Source organism: Eleginops maclovinus, chromosome 5 (assembly GCF_036324505.1).
Source record: "Eleginops maclovinus isolate JMC-PN-2008 ecotype Puerto Natales chromosome 5, JC_Emac_rtc_rv5, whole genome shotgun sequence".
Lineage (NCBI taxonomy): Eukaryota > Metazoa > Chordata > Actinopteri > Perciformes > Eleginopidae > Eleginops > Eleginops maclovinus.
This window is the reverse complement of record NC_086353.1, coordinates 13,787,574-13,810,602: the sequence shown is the minus strand read 5'-3', so window position 1 is coordinate 13,810,602 and position 23,029 is coordinate 13,787,574. Positions and strand designations below refer to the sequence as shown.

Here is a 23,029-nt window from a genome sequence, read left to right as displayed (position 1 = left end):
CACTTACACTCAAATCTCAAAGAGTTTTGCTCAGTTAAACACACTTTTAATGAGGTTTGTAAGTTGCCTGTTTCCACTGCACTCTGCTTCTTAAGAACAAAACTAACCGACTGGTACTGAATCCGAGCTCTGTATTGAATCACTTTTCATGTGACCTAGTTTTGTCCAAGGAATATATATCTAGTTTTTGAGTGTTTGTGTATGCATTTGATTAAGCACGTGTCGACAGTGCTGCCTGGGTTTGGTTTATGTATCTGTTATTGTTTCCTTTTCAGTGATTTGAGTAACAACCAGATCAGCACGTTGTCCAACCACAGCCTCAGTAACATGTCCGAGCTGCTTACCCTGTGAGTCTGCTTTACAATCCCTTTGCAATGTGTGTGTGTGTGTGTGTGTGTGTGTGTGTGTGTGTGTGTGTGTGTGTGTGTGTGTGTGTGTGTGTGTGTGTGTGTGTGTGTGTGTGTGTGTGTGTGTGTGTGTGTGTGTGTGTGTGTGTGTGTGTGTGTGTGTGTGTGTGTTTCTGATTTCCAACTGTCTTGATGCTGACAAGTGTGTTAAATTGCGTGTGTATTTGCTCTATGCAGAGGCATGCAGTTATAAACAGGATTTTGTTGTGAAGTGCCTTGCTGCATTTTAAGCTATATTAAAAAATGTCTGCATTTGTCTCATTGCCAACATGTTTATTTTTTGTGTAAAGAATCCTGAGCTACAACCGCCTGCGCTGCATACCAGTGAGGGCGTTTGATGGACTCAAATCTCTCCGTTTACTGTGAGTATCCGTCACAACACATGCAGTGTGTTAGATAACTCTGAAACCTGTGCTAAAGAAGCTAGAATGTCAACGTCTTTGACTGTTTCTTGCTCTATCTCTCGCCCTTTCTTAGGTCTCTCCATGGTAACGACATATCACTGATACCAGAGGGAGCCTTCAAAGACCTGTCATCGCTCTCCCACCTGTGAGTAACATAAAGAGACACACTCATCACAATTTACCTCTTTCTCTGGGATGGAAGTGTTTACCTACTAACCTTATGAAATAGAAAAATAAGGAAAACACATTATCATGACAGAAGAGCCTATACTCATGGTTTAAAGGAAACATTTATGTTGAGTGAGTCTCTGTGGATATATAAGGCTGCCAGAAGTTACTGACATCAAACCTATCTGCAGCTACCTCCTTTCTCCTGCTCTTTTCTTTTTTCTTTCATATTTACTATTGAAATTAAAGGTTGCTACATATATATATTTATATATATGTAGATATAGACTGTACATTGTTGTATTCTAGTACAATGTTTCCAACAGAAACACTGGAGTTTCATTTATTTATTTTCCAAATAATAGATTGAAGCCAATTTGCTGAACGTATTTACAAATGAGAAATATGAAGCACTCCAGTGCAGAGGCTCAGAGCAGACATTTAAATGCATCACAGAAGCTAAGACTGGAAAAATGTAGTTATCACACTCATGAACTCTGTAGTGAGAGCATAGGGGTTATAATGGCTGCATATAAGTGAAGGATGATGCTAACCATTTTTCAGTTACCTGCTGGTAGGAATGCCATCGGGCCACAAGCAAGGATCAGCACCATGGATAGCGCTCATGACATGCCTAATATTATCTGTGGTTCTCCTCTCTCGTCCTGGCTGGCAGGGCTCTGGGTGCCAACCCTCTATACTGTGACTGCCACATGCAATGGCTGTCTGACTGGGTGAAGAGCGGCTACAAGGAGCCTGGCATCGCCCGCTGTACCGGCCCTGGTGACATGACCGACAAACTGCTGCTCACAACGCCTTCCAAGAAATTCACCTGCACAGGTAAACATACACTGTCATATACACACAGTACTGTAACTCAGGACTACATAGACATGTCAGTACACTGTACACTTTAATACAAACATTGTACAAATCCACTTTGTTAGGTGTTCAAAGAAAATGCACACACTTACTTTGCAGGACATTATTATGCTGTATCTCACACACACACACACACACACACACACACACACACACACACACACACACACACACACACACACACACACACACACACACACTTGATGAGGACTCCCAGAGGAGACCACAAGTTGCCTTTTATAAATCTATATAGTTATACATTTTCCAAAATGCATTCTCTTCATGGAAAAGACAAATCTGCCGCCTTACATCAGTTGTGACAGTTCATATTTTAGATTTTACAGATTTTTCTCAGGCATTGTCAGTGATGTTTTGCACTTGACAGTAACACACTGTTGTTTTAATTTGTATGAAGACTCTAAAATCACAACATTTTGCTTGTGAGCATGATTGTGGCGGCAACATATTATACTGCAAATTACTACTAACTGTTAACCTTTAGACCTTATTATAACATTAACTTTGAATATATGACTGAAACCTATTTTTAACCTAATCTAACTGACCACTGTAGAAGTCCCGGGGCCTTGTGGTTTTCTGGTGCCAGGTAAAGTAGCCAATCATATCCCAGTAATGTGCCCTCTCCTACCCCAGCTCCCCAAGACAGTCCCGGCCCAGTTTTCCTCATCCTCTTGAACCCTAACAAACTATATTGTTCTGCTTCCCATTCAGCCCTAATGTTCTGATCAGTTTTTGTGTCTCACTGAGCTTAATGTCCTGTCTGAAATTTGGGAATAAGTGTGTCCTTTGTACATGTCATGGCCCTGCAAAGAAAATGTATTCATAGCCCAGCAACATGACTGCAAGTCTTTCTTGTTATATCCATTCAACTTTAAAAAATCATTGTACACTTTGTAGGTGTTAACAGTATTGGTTAAGTGGATTTTTTAAAAATGTATTTACAAATGTCATTCTTAAAAGACAATATTTCATTATCACTGTTAAATTCTAAGTGAAAGGCTAAATCATCCCCATCTTTTCTCCTGCACAGAAAGTTGTCTTGAGTTGATACAAAGTTTATGTGGGTCCCTGATCATGTACAGATGTCTGAGTGTCAACCTATGTGTTCTGCCTTGTCTTCCACCCCTGAATAAAGAAAATTATGTAAAGCTAATCATTTTTCCTGGTGTGTATGTGTTGTGTGTGTGTGCCTTTGCATCACACAGGTCCAGTAGATATGAGTATCCAGGCCAAGTGTGAGCCTTGCCTGTCCAACCCCTGCAAGAATGATGGCACCTGCTCCAACGACCCGGTGAACTACTACCGCTGCAACTGCCCCTTTGGATTTAAGGTACACATGGTGTGGAGAGCCAAAAGTGTCCTATTCTCTGGCCCAGGGGTCTCTCTTTATCGCAAAGGGATGAGATCATCCTAATGCTAAGGAAATACATTCAAATACTGGCTTAATAAGAAGCTGTTGTTCTTTAGAGGCACTAAGTGTATGTGTGTGTTTGTGTTTTCATGCAGGGTCAAAACTGTGAGGAGCCCATTCATGCCTGCATCAGTAACCCATGCCAGAATGGCGGCACTTGTCACCTGAAGGAAGGAGAGGAGAGCAACTTTTGGTAAGAGACTATTAAATAGAAGGAGACAACTACTCAACTTTCTAAAAACTACAATGTTTTTGTGTTTGTTTTTAAAGCCACTAGTTGAGAACAAATTAGTGATCAGCATGTGATCAGCGGACCCTCAGCAGATTAATCCATTAATGATTCAGCTGAACCACTAATGACAGGTGGGAATGAATGTACAGAAGGTAAAGGGCTCATGGGACCGGTGGTGTCATCAGACTGTCTGGAAAACCCTGCTGTGGGAATTGCCTTCTCTTCATTTAGATATTAAGTATTAATATGAGGGGAGCAAACACCTGTCTGCACGCTGCAGGCAGATTTTAACCACCCACACAGACAATTAGAACAGCTTCCAGATCATCCCTCCTGCATCTGTCTTTCGTTGCCCCTCTCTGATACTTCTCATTTCAGCCTTTCTATCCATCTCTGTATTTCCATCTTTTCACTCGTTCTTCCTTCTCAGCGTCAGGGGTGGAACATTTATCGTGAATAGCTGCCGTTGACTATATAATGAGATATTAATCCACCATAGTGAGTGCTGCATAAGAGCTCTTTATTAGACCTATAATAAACCACTCGGTATGTGTCTGTGTGTGTGAGATCGTGTGTGTGTTCGCAGTAATAACCTGAGTGGTAGTTACAGAGTTGTGGCACGCTCCCGTTGACAGAATAATGACTCTCTACTGGGAATATGTATATGGAGCAGACATTGCGGTTATGAGCTGCATGAATGGGTAGTGTGTGTGAGTGGTTCTTTGTTATCTAGTTGATAATGCTCGGTATGCAGCCATACATGAGTTTATCCTTTGATACTTGCTGATGGATGTTTGTATTTCTGTGTGATCTCAGGTGTGTGTGTCCAGAGGGCTTTGAAGGCGACGCATGTGAGATCAACATCGATGACTGTGAAGACAACGACTGTGAGAACAACTCCACCTGCGTTGATGGAATCAACAACTACACTTGCATGTGCTCAGCAGAATACACAGGTAACTTTCCCAATGCGGTTTCCTGGCTCAAATTTCTTGTCCCTGATGATAGCAAACAAAGAAAAACATAACTTTTTATTATTTAAAACAGTTTTAATTATTTCAAATTTGTTTATCAGAATCCTTTGGCCATCATTATTCAATATGGTTAATGATTCAAAATGCCACAATACCTATAAGCCGTAGCCAATGATTCCATTAATGACCTCAATCTTAAACTGAGGGGGACTTAAAATAATGGCAAATGCCTTTTTGGATTTGTAAATAACATTTGCTTTGAAGTTTTATGTACAAACCTTTGATGTTTTATTGGAGAATCAGATTTGTTGTAACACATTGTACATCTTTTGCTCTGATGAGTTAAAAACACGCTTCCAATAATAACAGGCCGTGGGTGACACCTATCAGTGATAAATCATCCATTTCAGGCTCATATATAAAGGTAAGTAGGGGCCAGCTGCATCTATCAAAAGGTGTGGATGGATGTATTCATATGATAACATGGTTTATCACCGAAACAAATACCAAATGACGTGGACTTATAATCATGAATGCTAATAATTGTGCCAAGAACAAAGGAGAAAGTAAGGTGCCGCTTTATAAAAAGCTGACAGTAGGGAGGATGTCGAGGACAATACTGGAGAGACAGACTTTGTTGTGACTTGTTTTAAGTTATATCTAGTGCTTACTTAAACCAAAACATTGTTTGTTTTAATACACTATGTACCTGTTGCAACTGCAACCAATTACTTCCACTTTTACATCCTCCATTTTTGCCCTGTCTGTACCATTAGAATGGTAGTGATCAACTTGTAATGACTATTCAATGGGCTGATAATCATCAAAGCGGGTGGTCTAATGTTTACCCGAGCAGTACAAGTGTTCAAACAGTGAGTCACTTCACATTGTCTATGGGAAAAATAAATGGCATTTCCAACTTCCCCCACATTTTAACTGTACTGTGTCCACTGAACTGAACATACACAGCGAAAGAAGGCTTTTGAACATTATAAACTGCAGACATAATCATATTCTGCTCTTACTAACACAGGTCTGTTGCTACTTGTTTGTCTGCTTTTGCACTGTGCCAATCATCTCTGATGGCTAACCTTTGTGGCGGTGTTCTCTCTCTGTCTTTCTGTCTCGCTGTTCTGTGTCTTTTTTTCATGTCTGGCTCTGCTTTCTATCATCTGTCGTTTTTTTGTGGTTGCAGCTGCTACCAATGAGGTGGAGAGAGGTTAGTCTGTTGTTCTCTCTGTCCTTCCTATTCCTCTGTCCTTCTTTCCTTCCTTCCTTCCTTCCATCCTTTGCTTCCTTCCCTCATTTCCTTTGCTTTATCTACGCTCACCAGTGATTTTGGTCTTCGTAACCACAGATGTAACAAACTTTATCTTGCTCCATGTTAGAAGTGCATGTCCTTCATGGTCAAGAGACTGCAGTTTTTAAATGATCCTCATATATCTTGAGTTGTTCAGCTCACTGGTTTATGCATACATGGAATTAATTAAGCCTAAAACATTATAAAATAATATTAACCTTAATATTATTTTATAATGTTTTAGGCAAAGATTTTGACAAAAGTAGAAGGCTGGTGATATTCTATGACTGTAAACATTCCCCTTAGAGACCAACACAGACTGCCTTTATTCCATCTCTGAATATTTTACATTTACCCTGCCTGTCTATGGCACTCCTAAACAATTAATTTATTGAGAAGACATAAATCTTCAAAAAATAGGACGCTAATATTTGCTTTCATTGTTTAAAGGGCTCAGTAATATCCAATATTAACATATGTGCCCTCTAGTGTCGAATGCATTTGGTAGTGGCTATGTTCACATTGGTATGCTTGCAATTACCTCTGGCGGTAGGATAATATATGTTGAATAAGCCTAACATAAATTAAATGTTCATTTATTGTCATTTTATGACACTGGGTCACACAACCAAGTTGGCTAGTCTTATATAGAATATACAAATAAATCATGTAAATCTTTATGTAAAATAAGAAACAAAACAGCAAATACAAATAAAACATCTGAGTCTTTAAATCTGCATTATCCATCCACACTTCTCGAAATTCATTTTAAATTTTAGTTTTTTTACTGTTTCTCATTCGGTGAACTGCTGTTTGACCAACACTCAGTCACAGTCTTTTTGATCCAACTCATCAGTTTTCCAAATGGGAGCTGGTTTTTCTTTATAAAAGCCATTTAGAGATGTAATCTAAAATTAATAGCCTGGGACATAAATACACCCACTGGTTTATTGTAAAATATGTGAGGATTTTAAATAATTGCGGTAACACTGTACTACTGAAATAAAGGTTCAAAAGCACAAACATTCATCTCAATTCGCTTCACACATGTTCCTATTAATCCCCAATTCATCATGTAATTATTCCCAGAGTGCTCTTTCTACTGTCAGGAATATTGGTTTATTCCTGATGCCTCATCATCGATTTGTTTCGAAGTTCACAGTTTCAGCTTACACGCGGGAATATCAACAGGAATATGACATTCCCAGAGATAAGATCATTTATCAGACCACTGTGTTGGTACTGGCCACAAGAGAGTCATCCATCAAAGGAGTACACACAGATACAACACACAGACACATACATTTCCTAGCAGGCAGTACAGATATATGCGCAACTGCATATACACAGCTTCTCAATCTTACTGAGATCAAAAAACACTGCAAAAGGGGTGGCAAATAATGAGAATATGGAAGTGTTATATGTTATATAGTGACTTAATTTACCGGTTATTATTTTTGTTAATGAAAAGTTTTTTAAAATGTGTGTGTGTTTTGTAATCTTAGGGGAGCTATGTGAAGAGAAACTGGACTTTTGTGCTCCAGAGCTGAACCCGTGTCAGCACGACTCAAAGTGCATTTTAACCCCTCAGGGATACAAGTGAGTGCACCACACTCACACTCACACACACACACACACACACACACACACACACACACACACACACACACACACACACACACACACACACGCAATTCACATTACAATCTAAAATTTGCTTTTGTTTTACTCCCATGTGATAAACTGATTAATGCAACAACACTTGCTAACTCTGCATCGTCATCAGACAGCTCACTAAAAAAATAAAAAGCAGTACTCCGTATTGTCTATGTTAAAATAACAGAGACTGCTGTTCAATTAACAGTTTCCTGTTTGTACATTTCAGGTGTGAGTGCACTCCAGGGTACGTTGGTGAGCACTGTGAGCGTGACTATGATGACTGTGAGGACAACAAGTGTCAGAACGGAGGGCAGTGCATTGATGCAGTTAACGGGTACACCTGCGTCTGTCCAGAGGGATACAGGTGAGGTACACATCCCGGCATCACATGATGGTATAGCTGTAGTTTTTTCTTGAGCAACAGTATCTGCAATATTATTGGGCAGCGCATGTTTAGATTTTTGCCATGCTTACTTTGAATGATGCTTTAAATTGTTTCAAATCAGTGACCTTTTGAAATTAAAATGTGCTTGACTATTGTTTTAAAGGTGATTAAAAAAAAAGGAATAATGTTTCCGCTCGCTAAAAAAGAGATTGCTTCTATCTTACACCACTCTATCATATGATTTGGCAGTGAGTGGTGAACAAGTGGCTCCCCCCTGTGTTTGTTAACTATCAGTAACTGTTATTATTGTTGCGCGGATAAACTACTTTAAGTACTTTTCTTCATGTTTGTGAGTTCAAGGCTTGGTTCCTGAAAGATTTGGCTTGTTATTTCTTTAACTCTAAAATCTCAGATGCTGAATTTTCCTTGAAAGCCCCCCAATATGACAAAACATTTATTTTGAAAAACAAGGATAAGGTATGGTAAGGTATGGTCTCTACCTAGGTGAGGTAGAGAACAAGGGTATCAATAGTATAGATGGATAGAAATAAAGAAATAACAGGTATAAATATATTACAAATAAATATAATTTAATATGAAAATAGTAATTATAAGGATTCAAGCAAGTCTTTTTTTGTGAATTTAAATTTTCAAAGCATAATGCAATTGCCAGAAATCACATTTAGGATGTTAAAACATTTTGAACTCTGATTAGGAGTACTTTGGTTATAAGTTACTTAACTTCAACTCATACTTGATGAACCATCCTTATTAAGAGTAGAAGAAGAAAACATTTCCAGGTACACTTGTTGTATTGAATGTTTGTGTGAATGTGTGTTTCAGCGGGTTGTTTTGTGAGTACTCTCCTCCGATGGTCCTTCCTCGCACCAGCCCCTGTGACAACCACGAGTGCCTCAATGGGGCTCAGTGTGTCATTGTGGGAACAGACCCCCGCTGCCAGTGTCTCCAGGGCTACGAGGGCGAGAGCTGTGAGACGCTTGTCAGTGTAAACTTTGTCAACCGCGAGTCCTACCTTCAACTTCCCTCCAATCTCCTCTCAGCAGAGACCAACATCAGCCTGCAGGTGTGACCTTCATACGTTTCCGCTCAGTGTTTAGATGTTCTTCTGTTTTTTGCTGTCCCTTGTTCGGTACAATTGCGTTTTTGGCAGGTCCACCAAAGAGTGATTTCTCACTAAGCTTATAACATGGGGTCATTTAAAGTGTCTATGATAACAGTGTATCAAATGAAAATGTGAGAAAGGGGTCGTCTGAATGTGCAGCTCCCCTCTTGCAGAGCTTTATCCAGAGTTTTTCTTATTGTTTAGCTGTACGATGACAACTTTGCCCTTTCAGTTTCCCTGTCACTCTTGTCAATGTTTTTTTCAGAGGCAAAGGTACTTTTTTTTTGTAATCTCTAAGCCCTGCACCTAAAGGTAAATTGTTTCGGATAACCCCACGCTGGAAAAAGAGTAGTTATTGCAGGTTTATAAACATTTTGCGAATGATAACTTAATTACAGGTTTGAATGCGGGACATTTATTTTGTAGTTTTGCATTATACTCATCAGCATTAACCCAAACATCCTCATTATTTTCAGATTGCTACAGATGAAGACAGTGGTGTGTTGTTGTATAAAGGGGACAATGATCACATTGCCATGGAGCTATACAGGGGACGCCTCAGGGTCAGCTACGATACCGGATCATACCCTCCTTCTGCTATATACAGGTACATGCACATACAAGCAGAAGTGTCCAACTGGCACATTCACATGATGGATGATACAATGTTCAGACCCAATCTCTTTATTCTCCCTCGCAGTGTGGAGACAGTGAATGATGGCAGCTTCCATGCTGTGGAGTTGGTGGCATCAGAACAGACTTTGTCTTTGTCAATCGACGGCGGGACGCCCAAATCCATCAACTCCCTCAGCAAACAGTCCACACTCAACATAGATTCTCCACTTTACCTCGGAGGTGAGGACCTGAGTAGAGAGAGAGAGTGTGTGTGTGTGTGTGTGTGTGTGTGTGTGTGTGTGTGTGTGTGTGTGTGTGTGTGTGTGTGTGTGTGTGTGTGTGTGTGTGTGTGTGTGTGTGTGTGTGTGTGTGTGTGTGTGTGTGTGTGTGTGTGTGTGTGTGTGTGCGTGTGCGTGTGTGTGTGTGTGAATGACTCAAGACTAAACACTTGATTAATACTATCACAGTACAGCTATTTGTCTCAAAGAAAGCTAATGAGAAACTAATGCACCCTTTCATCAGTGGCTGACTTTGTGAACTACCCAAGGAAAAGATCAGATTAGATTAATTCTACCATGTAATGCTTCTATCTATCTATCGTTATTGTTGAAACGCACTAAATCAACTTAATGTGACAGTTCATGTCGTTTTTGATTTACTTATAGACTTTTCATATACTGCAGCTAAAGTTTATGTTTTAATATCTAAAATTGTTTCTTCCTCCAGGAATGCCAGAACGTGCCTCAGGATCTGGGGGTCCCTCGTCCCTGCAGCACAGCTCAGGTTCACGCAACGGCACCAGCTTCCACGGCTGCCTCCGTAACCTGTACATCAACGGGAAGCTCCAGGACCTGGGGGCCGGGCTGGGCTCCGGTGCTTCAGGCTCCACAGCAGCTCAGAGATCCAGCAGACAGTGGTTGGGCCAAGGAGTGGAGCCAGGCTGTCAGCCATGTCAGAGAGGGGCCTGCATCCAGGGTGACTGCCACCCAACAGGGCATCGAGGCTTCATCTGCACCTGCCACCCGGGCTGGACGGGAACAGTGTGTGACGAGCAAGTGAACAACCCATGTGATGGCAACAAGTGAGTGTTTGTTGTGCCTTTGTGTTAGTGATTACAGAATTGATATTATTTTTAAAGTGACACTTAAACCCCAAAACTAATAATAAAACAATCAAAAACAGACTTCAGGCTAATGCTCACTACTTCCCAAACACACACATTTCTGCAAAACCTTTCAAAACACCATGTTACCTGGAATTTTTATGATTTAGGTAACATGGGGTGATTAATTGATATACTAATTGACATAGTGCAAGTATAATATCCATTTCTAAAAACCCCGAGTACCAGGTTTAGTTTTTTACATCTGTTCATTTATATAACAGTTTCCTGTCTTTGTCTTCTCCATCCTCAGATGTATACATGGCACCTGCCTTCCAATCAACTCCTACTCGTACTCCTGTCGCTGCCAGCCTGGTTTCGCTGGTGTACTTTGTGATGAGCAGGACCAGGATGCAGCTAACCCCTGCAGTCTGTCTCGCTGTAAACATGGCAAATGTAGAGTGTCGGGCCTGGGGAAGGCCTACTGCGAGTGTAACAGCGGATATACAGGGGAGGCGTGCGACAAAGGTGAGAAAACATGTTTGAATGGGATACACATTCATGATGGGTGTGTCTGTGTATTGTTAGTACCTGTGACTGACTACTCTCCTTCTTCTAGGGATAATATATGTTGCTTTAAAGGCTTTTAATCTAATTAATGTTTTTTTTTTAACCTCTAACCTGTTTCCTTTTTGTTCCTTGTTGACTCTCAACAATAGTCTCTCACAGTGTGTTTGTGTGTGTCTCAGAGTGTTTAATGTCTCTGCACTAACGCTTCTAACCCGCTGCTTTTTCAACTCAGCATCTCCTGAGCTTCCTATTAATCCCTCACGGGGGACAACTCAGGTGAGGCTGCCCGGTCACATCTTAGCGTCACACTCTTTTTCTGATTGTATGTCCTTAGTTTGTCCTAAATGCAATCCAGTACATCCACCCACTGCCCTGATTCTCCTTGTTTTAACCCCATACATCTTGCCTGTATCTTACCTTTTATTTTTCATCTTAAGCAAAAGGACAATTAAAGAAAGTCTTCAAAATCTTTATTGGATTCATTTTTTTCTTTATCATTTAAAATAGAGATGGTTGTCTGGTTCAGTTTACATTGAATGGAACTCTTTAAAGTTAACCAGGTCATGGTTTGGATTTATCAAGATTTAACTGCATGGTTATATCCAAATACCTATATTAGAAAAAGAAGCAGAATAATCAATGTGTAAAGATTGTGATATTGTGATCCTACATTTTGCTGAATTTAAAATACAAATTATTTTTGCTTCATAAAATGTTCGTGATTTTTCAGTTGATAGTATTTTTTTTAATGTTTAGTGCTAGGGTATTGTGGCCTGATTGTTATGTTAGTTCTAAAAACCTTACTACTGTAAAGTGTTTCTAGATTGCGTCTTTCAAGCAAGGTTTTCATACCAGTGTCATTCATCACTTTGTTTAATTTTATTGTCATCATCTTGTCCTTCCTAGTCTATTGACATGTGTAATTTGTATGCAAGTCTTTCTTGGGTGTATAGTATGTTTTTATGTTGCTTTGTGAGCCCCTAACCTAGGATATTTCTTCTTATTTTCACCATTAAGACCACTTTTGTCATGTGAACGTTGAAAGCATGGGTATCTTGTAACCCCTCTGTTTCCCTTGCATGTCTGCAGAGGTGGCCTGCCGAGGCGAACGGGTCCGAGATGTCTACCAGAGACAGCAAGGCTACGCGGCGTGCCAAACCCAGGAGAAGGTCTCCCGCCTAGAGTGTCGGGGCAGCTGCCCGGGGGGGGCAGAAGGACAGGGCACCTGCTGCACCCCCCTCCGCAGCAAACGCAGGAAATACACCTTCCAGTGCACTGACGGCTCTTCTTTTGTTCAGGAAGTGGAGAAGGTGGTCAAGTGTGGCTGTACAAAGTGTTCCTCATAAAAAAAGAGAAAAATAAAGAGACATCACCCTTGGCAGATTTCCTCCCCTCCAGATATGTTTTATGTTTTTGACCGCATTACTTGATCCTCGTACCCCAGGTCCCGAATCCCCCTGAGAGAAAACCCTTCACCCTCCACAGTCCCCTCCCCCCAACCATCCCTGTTTTTTTTAAAAACCCATTAAAAAAAAGGCAAAAAAAAAAACAAGAGAAACAACTAAAAAAGAGTTTCTTTTCTTTGTCAGTGCTGGACTGATGATTGATGCTTCCTCGGTGGGGATGTTGAATTGTATTGTAAAGTACAAAAACAGACTTATTTTTTATTATGAAGTGGAGAAAAAGACAAAAAAAAAAAAACACGAGATGACTTTCTTCCCTTACATCTACTTCTTTTTGTTGGTCACGATGAATCCAATGGTGTGCCACACTGTCTCTGCCCTGGAGGACTTACCGGTCACTGATGGCTAACTGCTTCCTGTAGACTTCCTGCTTCCTGTCTGTGAGTTGTGTTTAGGAGTAACCTTAACTGGTAGTACCACAGACTCACCACTAGGCGGAGCTGCAAAAATGCACAGGAGACAGCGGGCAGTGACAACCCCCTTCAACACAAGAAACCACCACTGCAGTCTCCCTCAACAGACCGCTGAACCCTCTGAGACTGTGCACCATCCTACTCACAGCTGCGCTCAAACTTGTGATATTTTTTACAGCTACTGAAAAACACACACACATTCACATACAAATGCTCTCACCAGTCAAGAGTCATATATAATACCTGCCAGGTTCAATATGTGTACTCTCTGTTTATCCGCCCCCCAGTCATGAATGACAAGTATTTATTGTATCATAAATACCTGACTTCAGTAGATCCCCTATGTATCAATCTGATCTTTTAATATATATTAATTTATATTTGTCCTTATTTTTGTATTAAAAAGACATAATCTGTCAAGATAGCTGAACTAACAAAATGGTGTCCTTTATTTTGGTTGAAGAGAAGTTGTTTTTTTGATCACTGAAACTATTGTGCTTGCCAGAGACCTTAGTTACATTTTAATCTGCAAATGTGACGTGAAGACATTGTATATTTTTGTCGCGTTTCCTGAGAGTTTGTACTGTGCCATTACCAGAAGGTCTTTATATTAGAGTATAAATGTATAGATAATTTCCCTACCTATGTATTTCACACACAAATCTTGTGAGTAGCATTGACCCTAGAGGATGCCTAGAACTGTTTTTACCTTTTTAACAAATTTATGCTTAAAGAATACTGTGACTTTTTCTAAATGAAACTACTTTGTTAGCCCCTTGGTCTCCGATGTTAACATGTTGCTGCTAAGTTTTTGTACCGTAGACTTGGATCCTGATCTGTATGTTATATAGAACTACCTGCTCCTACTGTACGGGGGCACCTTGTGTAACAGATAAATACGTCCCCCCACCTCTACACATGTGCATTGTGCTTTATATTCCCCTGTTCTCCACCCCCAGACTAATGTCAGTTCCCTGACTGATGTTTGTTTATTAAACACAATATTTACCTCACAATTATCTCACTTTCGCTTTTTTGTCACACAAAGAGGTCCAAGTCAGAAATGTTCCCCTCAACATAATGAAGGAAAAGTTATTAAAGCTAAGCACAATAATGTGGACAGTAGTCTTCCAGTATACTTTAAATATAATTTGCTTATTTTATAGCATTTATACAATATGGCTTCCACCTCAATGTAAACTTTTTACAGCACAGAGGCACAGACATGGCAGGGACATTGAAATGTACTGAGAAATGGACTATCACATCTTTTGTTTTGTTTTTTATCAAAATTATTTTCTTCAAAAGGGTATTCAAATTCAATTCAATTGCTTACAAGTGAAAGTTTGCACCCTCAATGCCTACTAGCTATGCTTAGTATATATTACTTTATTTTCACTCAAATTAGCCTCTAACTTAGCCTGTCCTGGGCCACTAAAACTATATAACTGAAAATACTTGAATATTTCAAGTACAGAGACCTCATTGGTCTTAGTGGAATCTTCATCAAGTCAAACTTGGATGAGACTGTAGATTATAGGTTATAAAAGCCGACATATGTGCAACTAATAAAATGTATATTTTTTATCAATCCGACCCTCATGGACAAAACTGACCTTACAGCCAGTGGGATCAAAGTAAATTGTTGTATAGACAATGTAGGCTGCTTCAAAACTAGTATATGAACTCTAAATCAATACAGAATTTATTTTAAAATGCATTTAAAATAATCCCATCTGCTGGAGTGCAGCTTAATAAAATAAAACTGTTAGAGGCAAAAGTATAATTCTGAATTGATTTTATAAATATTATTGATGTATAACCTGATAACTCATATTTCTAACATGGTCCCAGCTACATCAGCAAATAGTCCTCTCAGCGGTAGAAAAGTAAAACAGCAGCCTCTGTCATTTCTTTGGACGTGCTCCAGCCTTGCTCCCTTCCCAAGTCCCCACACTGATCAGGGGCGAAATAGCCCCCTCCTCCTATACAGTACTGGAGACACACAGAAGCAACAGTATGTATGTGTATCATTTGCTGTGTTAACATACAGTAGAACAGTGAAAATGGATTGAGACTTACATGTTCAGTGTTGTATCCACTGACCGGCTTGACCCCATAGCAGATAGCCATGGCTGCTTGATTATTGTTTATTGCTCTGAATGTGATGAAACCTGGTTCAAACTCCCCTTATATTGTTTAAGAAAAGATGTTATAGAAGGGCTAATTTGGTTTAGTGATGGTTAACATTAAAAGATAATATTTAACCTCAAACGTTAAATAAATATTTCATAATTCCTGTTTTTGAATTAAATGTATAGAGTAATTATTTATGCAAAAATGTTTATAAACCTACTTACTAAACAATAATGTCCAAAAGCGCCAATACAGATTGATATTATTTTAAATTCCACTAAATGAGATTTTTACCTCTTGAACAGGGTCCATATAACATTTTGGTGGACTCTTTGTCTCCATGGTCATACATAATGGGAATAGCTGGCCCTCTGTTGCTGGGGGACCCAACCTTGTATCTCACTGGAAGTGCTGGAAGAATGTGATAATATATGTAGTAGTTATCAAACACTTTTCCCTGTAAAGTAGCAATATATGTTGTATGAATGGATTACAATTGTTGTAAAGGTATAGCTGGAAGCACAAATATTTACTGCAGTGTATCCTAATCTATAATAATACATCATGTTAATTATATTTTGTATTACTTATTTAAATTGACAAAGTATTAACTAATGCTTTTAAACATGCCACAAAGTAAAAAAGTACAACTACAACTACATACCGAGAAGATCTGATAGAGGTTTCCTCCATAGAGGCGGAGGAAGTGGTTCTCAGTGTGGTAACAGAGGAAGGCTGCCAGGTTCCAGTGGGAAGTTGTTGGGAACGTGCTACACAGACATGTCTTCTGACATGATATCATAGTAGCCTGGATTCTGTAGAAGATATATATTATGACAAGTGGTTTCTAGGGTGTCCAAAAGCACATTGCTCCCCTGCTATGGAACCAACTCCTTTTGTTTGGGAGGCAGACACACTCTCAACATATAGGACTTCATTTAATATAATAAATATTATTGTTACGGCTCAGACATTCCTTGGACCATGCTCCTAATTACTATTCGACGGTTTATTTTGGAAAAACACCTTATATTCAATCATTTTAGATTCTTTGAAATCCCATTTCAGCGATGTGTTTGTCAATGGTCCACAAGAGAGTAATACCAAAGGAAAATATTAATGCAGCACGTCCATTTACCTTAAAATCATCTGAGGTGGCGCTCTCTGCTGCTCCAAAGATGTTTCTATTGGACCAGTTTCTGTTTCCATCTGGAAGGTCAGCATTGTTACCCTGTTGGCTCGACCAGCGATCACCCACTGTGCAGTGTGCACCGACCATAGATGCTGTTCTCATGAACGCTCGCCACCAGCATCCAGCCACCTCCCGCAGTGGTCATATCACAGAAAGTCTGATAGACCATGCCATTAGCAGTGGTCAGGAAGTACAACCCATCTGGATTTCCTTACAGCTCCTCGCTATATATCTGGACCTGTTGCTCAGCTACACCAAATGTTCAAAGTTCGTCCTGGTCAGGTTCTGAGTCATCTCATCGTCTCTGATGGCTTCTATGTGGGTGAGCTCTTCATCTACTGAAAATAACCACAATCTAAACAATAAATAAATCAGATAACAGAAATATACATGTAGATGTTAGAAAAGAAACATGTACTAGTATTTGTTGTTATGTATGTGTAGTTTTTTTTTACCTAATTGTAAAGTAGAAGCTGCAAGTGAAGCATATTCGACTAAAACCAAAACCACCAAGGACAAAAGTATGTGGAATAATAATAATATAATAATAATAATAACATACTATAACTCTATTTCCTCTCTTTACTTACCAATACAAATACGGAGAACAACTAACAATGTTGTGTAACACTCAATGTCTAAATAGTCTTAATATACTGTATTAAAGGGCAATGCCGAAATAAGCTTCTTTCCTTTCTGGGGGTTGTTAGAATTGTTGCTTACTTGATACTTGTATATACACTGCCCGGCCAAAAAAAGGTCACACACTCTAATATCCGTTGGACCGCTTTTAGCTTTGATTACGGCACGCATTTGCTGTGGTACCGTTTCCACAAGCTTCTGCAATGTCACAACATTTATTTCTGTCTTGCATTAATTTTTTTTCATCTTGTATTGATAACGGGAGATTGGGACCACTGCGCAAAGTCTTCTCCAATACATCCCAAACATTCTCTCTTGGGTTCAGGTCTGGACTCTGTGGGGGCCAATCCATGTGTGAAAATGATGTCTCATGCTCCCTGAACCACTCTTTCACAATTTGAGCCCGATGGATCCTGGATTGTCATCTTGGAACATGCCCGTGCCATCAGGGAAGAATAAATCCATTGATGGAATAACCTGGTCATTCAGTATATTCAGGTGGTCAGCTGACTTCATTCTTTGGGCACATTGCTGAACCTAGACCAGACCAACTGCAGCATGGACCAGACCAACCCCAGATCATAGCACTGCCCCCACAGGCTTGTGACTTTTTTTTGTATAAAAATAATAGGGCCGGGTTTTTTTTTTTTTGTTTGGTTAGCCTTAGGTCTATCATGCATGGGACATAAAAAGCAGAACATTTAATAGTTACAATCACTTGATAAATGAAATATACAAAGACATAAACATGTTATTAGTGTGGTTCCATCACATCAAACATGAATGTAAGTGCAACCCAATAATACATCAGTCAAAATTGAACATTTATACATCGAAACAGTCAGTGTGGTTCAAGGAAATAGAAAATGTGTCATGTGCTGGCTGCTTGCAGTGGTTACATTAGCCTCTGTTTTACTGTGGTTCCTTTTTTCAACTGGGTGACCTCCTGAACAACATCACCACTGTGGGAGTTAGGTTTTTGAGCTAACGTTATCTTTTTCGTGTTCACAGGTCAGAGAATATCACTGAGGGGCTTTGAGAAACTGCAAGCATGCTAAAGGAGTTAAAGACACTTTGAACTCAAATAGCTTCTTAAATGCAGTTTGATAACTCCATCTGCTGGTGTGTGGCTTCATTACAAATGACTGTTTATTATTACTGTTTACTGTAATATTAGTTATGTTCTTTAATGGGCTTAACCAGAAACACATGTCTTGTTCATTGTAACATATGTGAATGTAACATGTTGTGAATTGTCTTCAACTGTGATTGTTGGCTAGGCTGCCATGTCATGAAAACCATAGTCAGAAGCTGTGCATGTGCAAAAGGTCCTCTCAGCGGTAGAAGAGTAAAACAGCAGCCTCAGTCATTTATTTGGAAGCGCTCCAGCCTTGCTCCCTCCCAGTTCTGTCATAGTCAAATGCTGGGAAGTCCCTCACTGCTCAGGGGTCAAAATAGCCCCCTCCTCCTTTACAGTACTGGAGACACACAGAAGCAACAGTATGTGTATCATAGATAGAGACTCACTTGTTCAGTGTTGTATGCACTGACCGGCTTGACCCCATAGCAGATAGCCATGGCAGCACGATCATAGTTTATTGCATGTGATGAAACCTGGTTCAATTTCCCCTTATATATACAAAGAAAAATACACAACAAAAAATAATAACAGCAGGAGAAATTTGGTTTAGTTAGTTAGTGTCTTGTATTGTGTAATTCAAGGTTAATCATCAACCAAATGTAACTTGTACTGTTGCCAATTTTTTTAAGTCTCTGCAACAAGATGGTTTATTGTGTTGTGATTCAAACAAAATGTTCAATCCTATACTCTTTCCCCTAGAAACGTTTTTAATGATAGCACATTCTTTATGAAACAGTGCTTGTTTGATAAGAGATACAATGCAAATACAGTAATCAAGACCTTTAACACACAAAATATGTTTGCCTCTAAAATGTATCAGGGTTATTTTCTGACCAGTAAGACACAAACCATGACAATTCTTTTTGTCTCTGTGTGTCCTTCTCTGAACTATTTTTAGAGGTTAGACGGACACTGTGAGACGCGTTCACTAATAATTTAACTGCTTCAAACAACAGCAGGAACGAGAAGCGGCAGCCGGTTGTGCTCCCAGCTGCACCAACTACAGTACATGTGACTGTCCACTGGAAACATTTAGTTTTTGATAATGAAGTCTTTTGATGTGAAAGTGTGACTTAATTTTCGTCTCTTTACAACATGTTTCAACTTCCTTTTTTATAAAACTTTCAGAGCATTTTGTTTCCACTCTGGAGATTCAGTTTTTGTTAGTTAGTTCTGTTGTCTCATGTAAAAACGAGGCTGGATCACAATGGTCATACATTTAACATGTAGCATAGCGATAATAATAATAATAATAATAATAATAATAATAATAATAATAATAATAATAATAATAATAACAATAATAATAATAAGAGTAATAATAATGATTATACATTTCATTTGGAAAGCACTTTTTAAGGTGCTCAAAGAGACTTCACAGTGGTAAAAATAAAAAGTTCAATTAAAATTGAGCAATGAAACAACATTAAACACACATTAAAAGCCAGTCTGAAAAGATGAGTTTTGGTCAGTGCAGTTTCTGATGTGTTGTGGGAGTGAGTTTTAGAGGGAGGGGGCAGCGTTGTAGAAAGGGCACCCTAGGTTGGGTGCTTGGTTCATGTGGGGATGGACAGGAAGTTGGCTTCTGATGAGCGAAGGCAGCGAGAAGGGGTGTGGTGGTGGAGCAGGTTGGTGAGGTATAGGAGGGGGGCCTGGTTGTTGAGTGTGTTGTGTGTTAGGAGGTGCAGGTTTTGGAAGATGGGGATGATGTTGTCTCGGGAGCGGGTGTGAGTGAAAAGGCTAACAGCGCAGTTCTGTATATATTGCAGTTTATTTATGATGGGCCATAGGGAATGCTGTTACAGTAGTCTAGTCTTGAAGTGAAGAAGGCGTGGGTGAGGGTTTCTGCAGCAGAGAAAGAGTGATGGGCGGTTTGTTTTTGTTTAACTACACAACCGACAAATAAATCCCACTTATTATTAGTCAACCTTCTATGTTAAATTAATATTTTTACGAAATAATCTGTGGTTTTTAATTTAAAATTATTGGATTATTTCATACATTTCCATGTCGTTAGATCCAATTTCTCTAAATCGATGCAATATTGTAATACTTAAGAGGAAGCATTGCACCTGCTATTGTATATGAAAATTGTTCTAAAAATTAAGTTGTTTTATTTATTGAAAAGTCTAATTTCTTTTCCAAGGAGTTCATGTGATGTGACTCAATAATTACTTATCAATGTAGCATTGTAAAAAGTAGGACAGACCTGTTTTATTGTTTTTTAGTCGACGTTCTGTTTTATAACCAAATCTCCTTTCCTTTCTTTCTGGTTTTTATAATTTTACTTCTGCCCTCTTTTATTCATTCATGTTTACTGTCCCTCTCTCTCTCTCTCTCTCTCTCACACACACACACACACACACACACACACACACACACACACACACACACACACACACACACACACACACACACACACACACACACACACATCTGGTTTGCTAATGTCATCTGACCTAGTTAACTTTTCAGCCAGAGAAATTCCAATTCATTGAATTGGATACATATACTAAATAAAACATTAACACACATGCGCAGGGGTGGTTAATTCTTAGACATGTTCTGATATGTGAGGATCATTTATAAAAAAGTGATGAGCTCAAACTGTAGACATGATTGTACAAATGTATTCTTTATATGTCAGTAATCACCCAGAGACCAGGGACCCCTTCCTATATTAGAGACCAGGATTACTGCATAAAAGAAAGCAATGTCCTGATCCCATGTCCCAAAAGACAGAGAGATTATAAGTCTTTTGGAAAGAAAGACTTTATAAACAGGATCATAGGAAAAAATGCATTTTGTGGGATGTTAAAGCAAATACATCATTCAAAATTGACAACATATAGAGGTTGTTTTTATTCAACAAAATATTTACATTATTTCTTTATGTTATAGTTTTTTTTAAAGTTCAGTGCTTTCAAAATCTTAACTAATGATTTAATCAGTTTAGGAGTAAAAACATTCAATCAAACAACTTGAGAAATGTAGAGGTACAAATAGTTACTGATGTAAACACAAGACACATTCAGATGTAGCATAGTTCACTTTCTGTGACTGGTCTTCTTTAAATTTAGTGAATCATTTATTTGTAGTAATGGTAAGAAAAAATAACCCATTATTTTAAATAAGTATTTTCACAGAGCTATGAATGGGTGTAAGAGTGTTAAAATTGTTAGTTAGTTATTTTAAGCCAAAACATGACCATTCTTTAACACTATTCAAGCCTAGCCAAGCATTAATACCAATAAAAACAAACATTAAAAAAGCATAACCATGGAGGCGTCACATCAGAAAACAGTACTGTATATTATTTTTAAATCGGTTGTGTGTAACAGCACAAAAAAATATTGCTGCCTTACAGTGCGGGGGTGTTTTATGGAAGGCATAGTATTTTGTTTTTAAAACTAAAGGAACTCTTTGCTATATATTAATAGGCAACAAGTTCTTCAAATTAAACAACAATACTCTATACTATGTCATTTATTAACATCCTCATGAGCAAGGGCAAGAAGCACTTTCTGATCTGTTGCAAATATCAGCAGGTCGTCAGTTTTGATTAGGTTCAGGCACAGTAGATCTTTGGTTAAAAAGAACTTCTTTACCATGGTTTAAGGAATGGCCACTGATGTTGACTGTCTATATTTAACCAGACACAAACAATGCTCTCGTAAGTTTTGTTGAGCTAACCCATCCAATCACCCAATCTTCCTCCCTGTGTAAATGTTATGGCTCTGTAACGGCGTCCTTCATCAAAAATATTCCTACAGTCGCTTCAGGGCTTCGTCACTTGAATGTAAATCTGCTGTTTTTTGGACATTTGCTGATGTTTTTCTTCAACGGAGAGCCTAGAACATTTGTTATGTTACACTTGAAGATTTTTCTGTTGCTTACAGTTCTGGTAACAAAGTCTTGTTAAATGGAATAAGTAAAGCGTTCAGATACTGTTGTTTTAAAAACTATACCTTTGCAAACATAAAGTAGTCTCTTTTATTTCTCTCTGTCCTGCCTGCAGCCTTGAAGGCTCATTCAAGGTGGGCAGGTGTGACCCATTAAAAGTTGCTCCAGGTGAAAACACACAACCCCCCCTTGATTAAGTGAGCTCCTGTTTGGGTGACATAATAATGCTATGGAGGAAGAATGAAACAAGGAGAGCCATTAGAGACTATGTTAATTATGTAATCACCTTAGCATTCTTCAGAGAAACGTCTCCATACACATCTCTCTGAATCATCTCTCTGTCACGCCTGTAATTATAATTTCACTCTAACTCTTATTGAACTGTAATTTGGAGACACATTTGAACTATATATATTTGACCTATGTTTTATTAATCCTCTTGGGTATGGTGCCTAGTCTTACATACAGATAGAGGCATCTACAGCTGATGGATGTCCTATGTAGGTTACAAGCCCATTACACCCTGAATACCTAAAGGCTTCACATCCCTCTACATATACGTATACAGTGTACACCTTCTCTTTGTTTTCTCAGTCCTAGTCAGAAACACTAACATGTTATCACAAGTGCATGCTAGATAATACATGTGATATCTGCAAACATTTTCAGTGATATTTGAAAGTAAGACTGTTCCATAATGTGTGGTGTACTATAAAGAAATAGTTTGATATTTTTGGGAAATAGGATTATTCTCTCACTTGAAAAGAGCAGGTTGAGAAGATGCTCTCTTGTCTTATCGTTAAAATTATGGAGCAATTAAAGCTCAGCAAAGACTGGGAACAGGGGGAAGAGTTAGCCCAGCTCTGTCCAAAGGTAAAAGGAAACA

At 39.0% G+C, this 23,029-nt stretch overlaps 2 protein-coding genes across 5 annotated transcripts in view; one reads left to right on the top strand and one right to left on the bottom strand.

Moving 5' to 3' along the window:
* The window catches only part of slit2 (slit homolog 2 (Drosophila)), a 76,058-nt gene extending 61,913 nt beyond the window's left edge, over positions 1–14,145 (top strand). For 2 of the 4 annotated variants that reach the window (XM_063884451.1, XM_063884454.1), the window contains 16 exons: positions 276–347; positions 698–769; positions 885–956; positions 1,656–1,819; positions 3,088–3,212; positions 3,389–3,486; positions 4,342–4,481; positions 5,695–5,718; positions 7,305–7,398; positions 7,685–7,822; positions 8,687–8,927; positions 9,443–9,573; positions 9,667–9,821; positions 10,308–10,662; positions 10,997–11,211; positions 12,343–14,145. In XM_063884451.1, coding sequence (XP_063740521.1) covers positions 276–347; positions 698–769; positions 885–956; positions 1,656–1,819; positions 3,088–3,212; positions 3,389–3,486; positions 4,342–4,481; positions 5,695–5,718; positions 7,305–7,398; positions 7,685–7,822; positions 8,687–8,927; positions 9,443–9,573; positions 9,667–9,821; positions 10,308–10,662; positions 10,997–11,211; positions 12,343–12,599 — 2,353 coding nt within the window. In that variant the 3' untranslated portion in view covers positions 12,600–14,145. Of the gene's footprint in view, positions 1–275; positions 348–697; positions 770–884; positions 957–1,655; positions 1,820–3,087; positions 3,213–3,388; positions 3,487–4,341; positions 4,482–5,694; positions 5,719–7,304; positions 7,399–7,684; positions 7,823–8,686; positions 8,928–9,442; positions 9,574–9,666; positions 9,822–10,307; positions 10,663–10,996; positions 11,212–11,485; positions 11,530–12,342 lie in introns of all 4 variants that reach the window. The other 2 variants (XM_063884453.1, XM_063884452.1) reach the window with 2 other exon arrangements.
* Positions 14,146–15,004: 859 nt separating this feature from the next.
* On the bottom strand, positions 15,005–18,677 carry LOC134864436 (intelectin-like). Its single transcript, XM_063883392.1, is given in 9 exon segments — positions 15,005–15,124; positions 15,212–15,318; positions 15,560–15,676; positions 15,926–16,014; positions 16,016–16,080; positions 16,404–16,535; positions 16,537–16,661; positions 16,664–16,706; positions 18,627–18,677. Coding segments are annotated over 9 exon segments (849 nt in total).
* Positions 18,678–23,029: the final 4,352 nt, after the last annotated feature.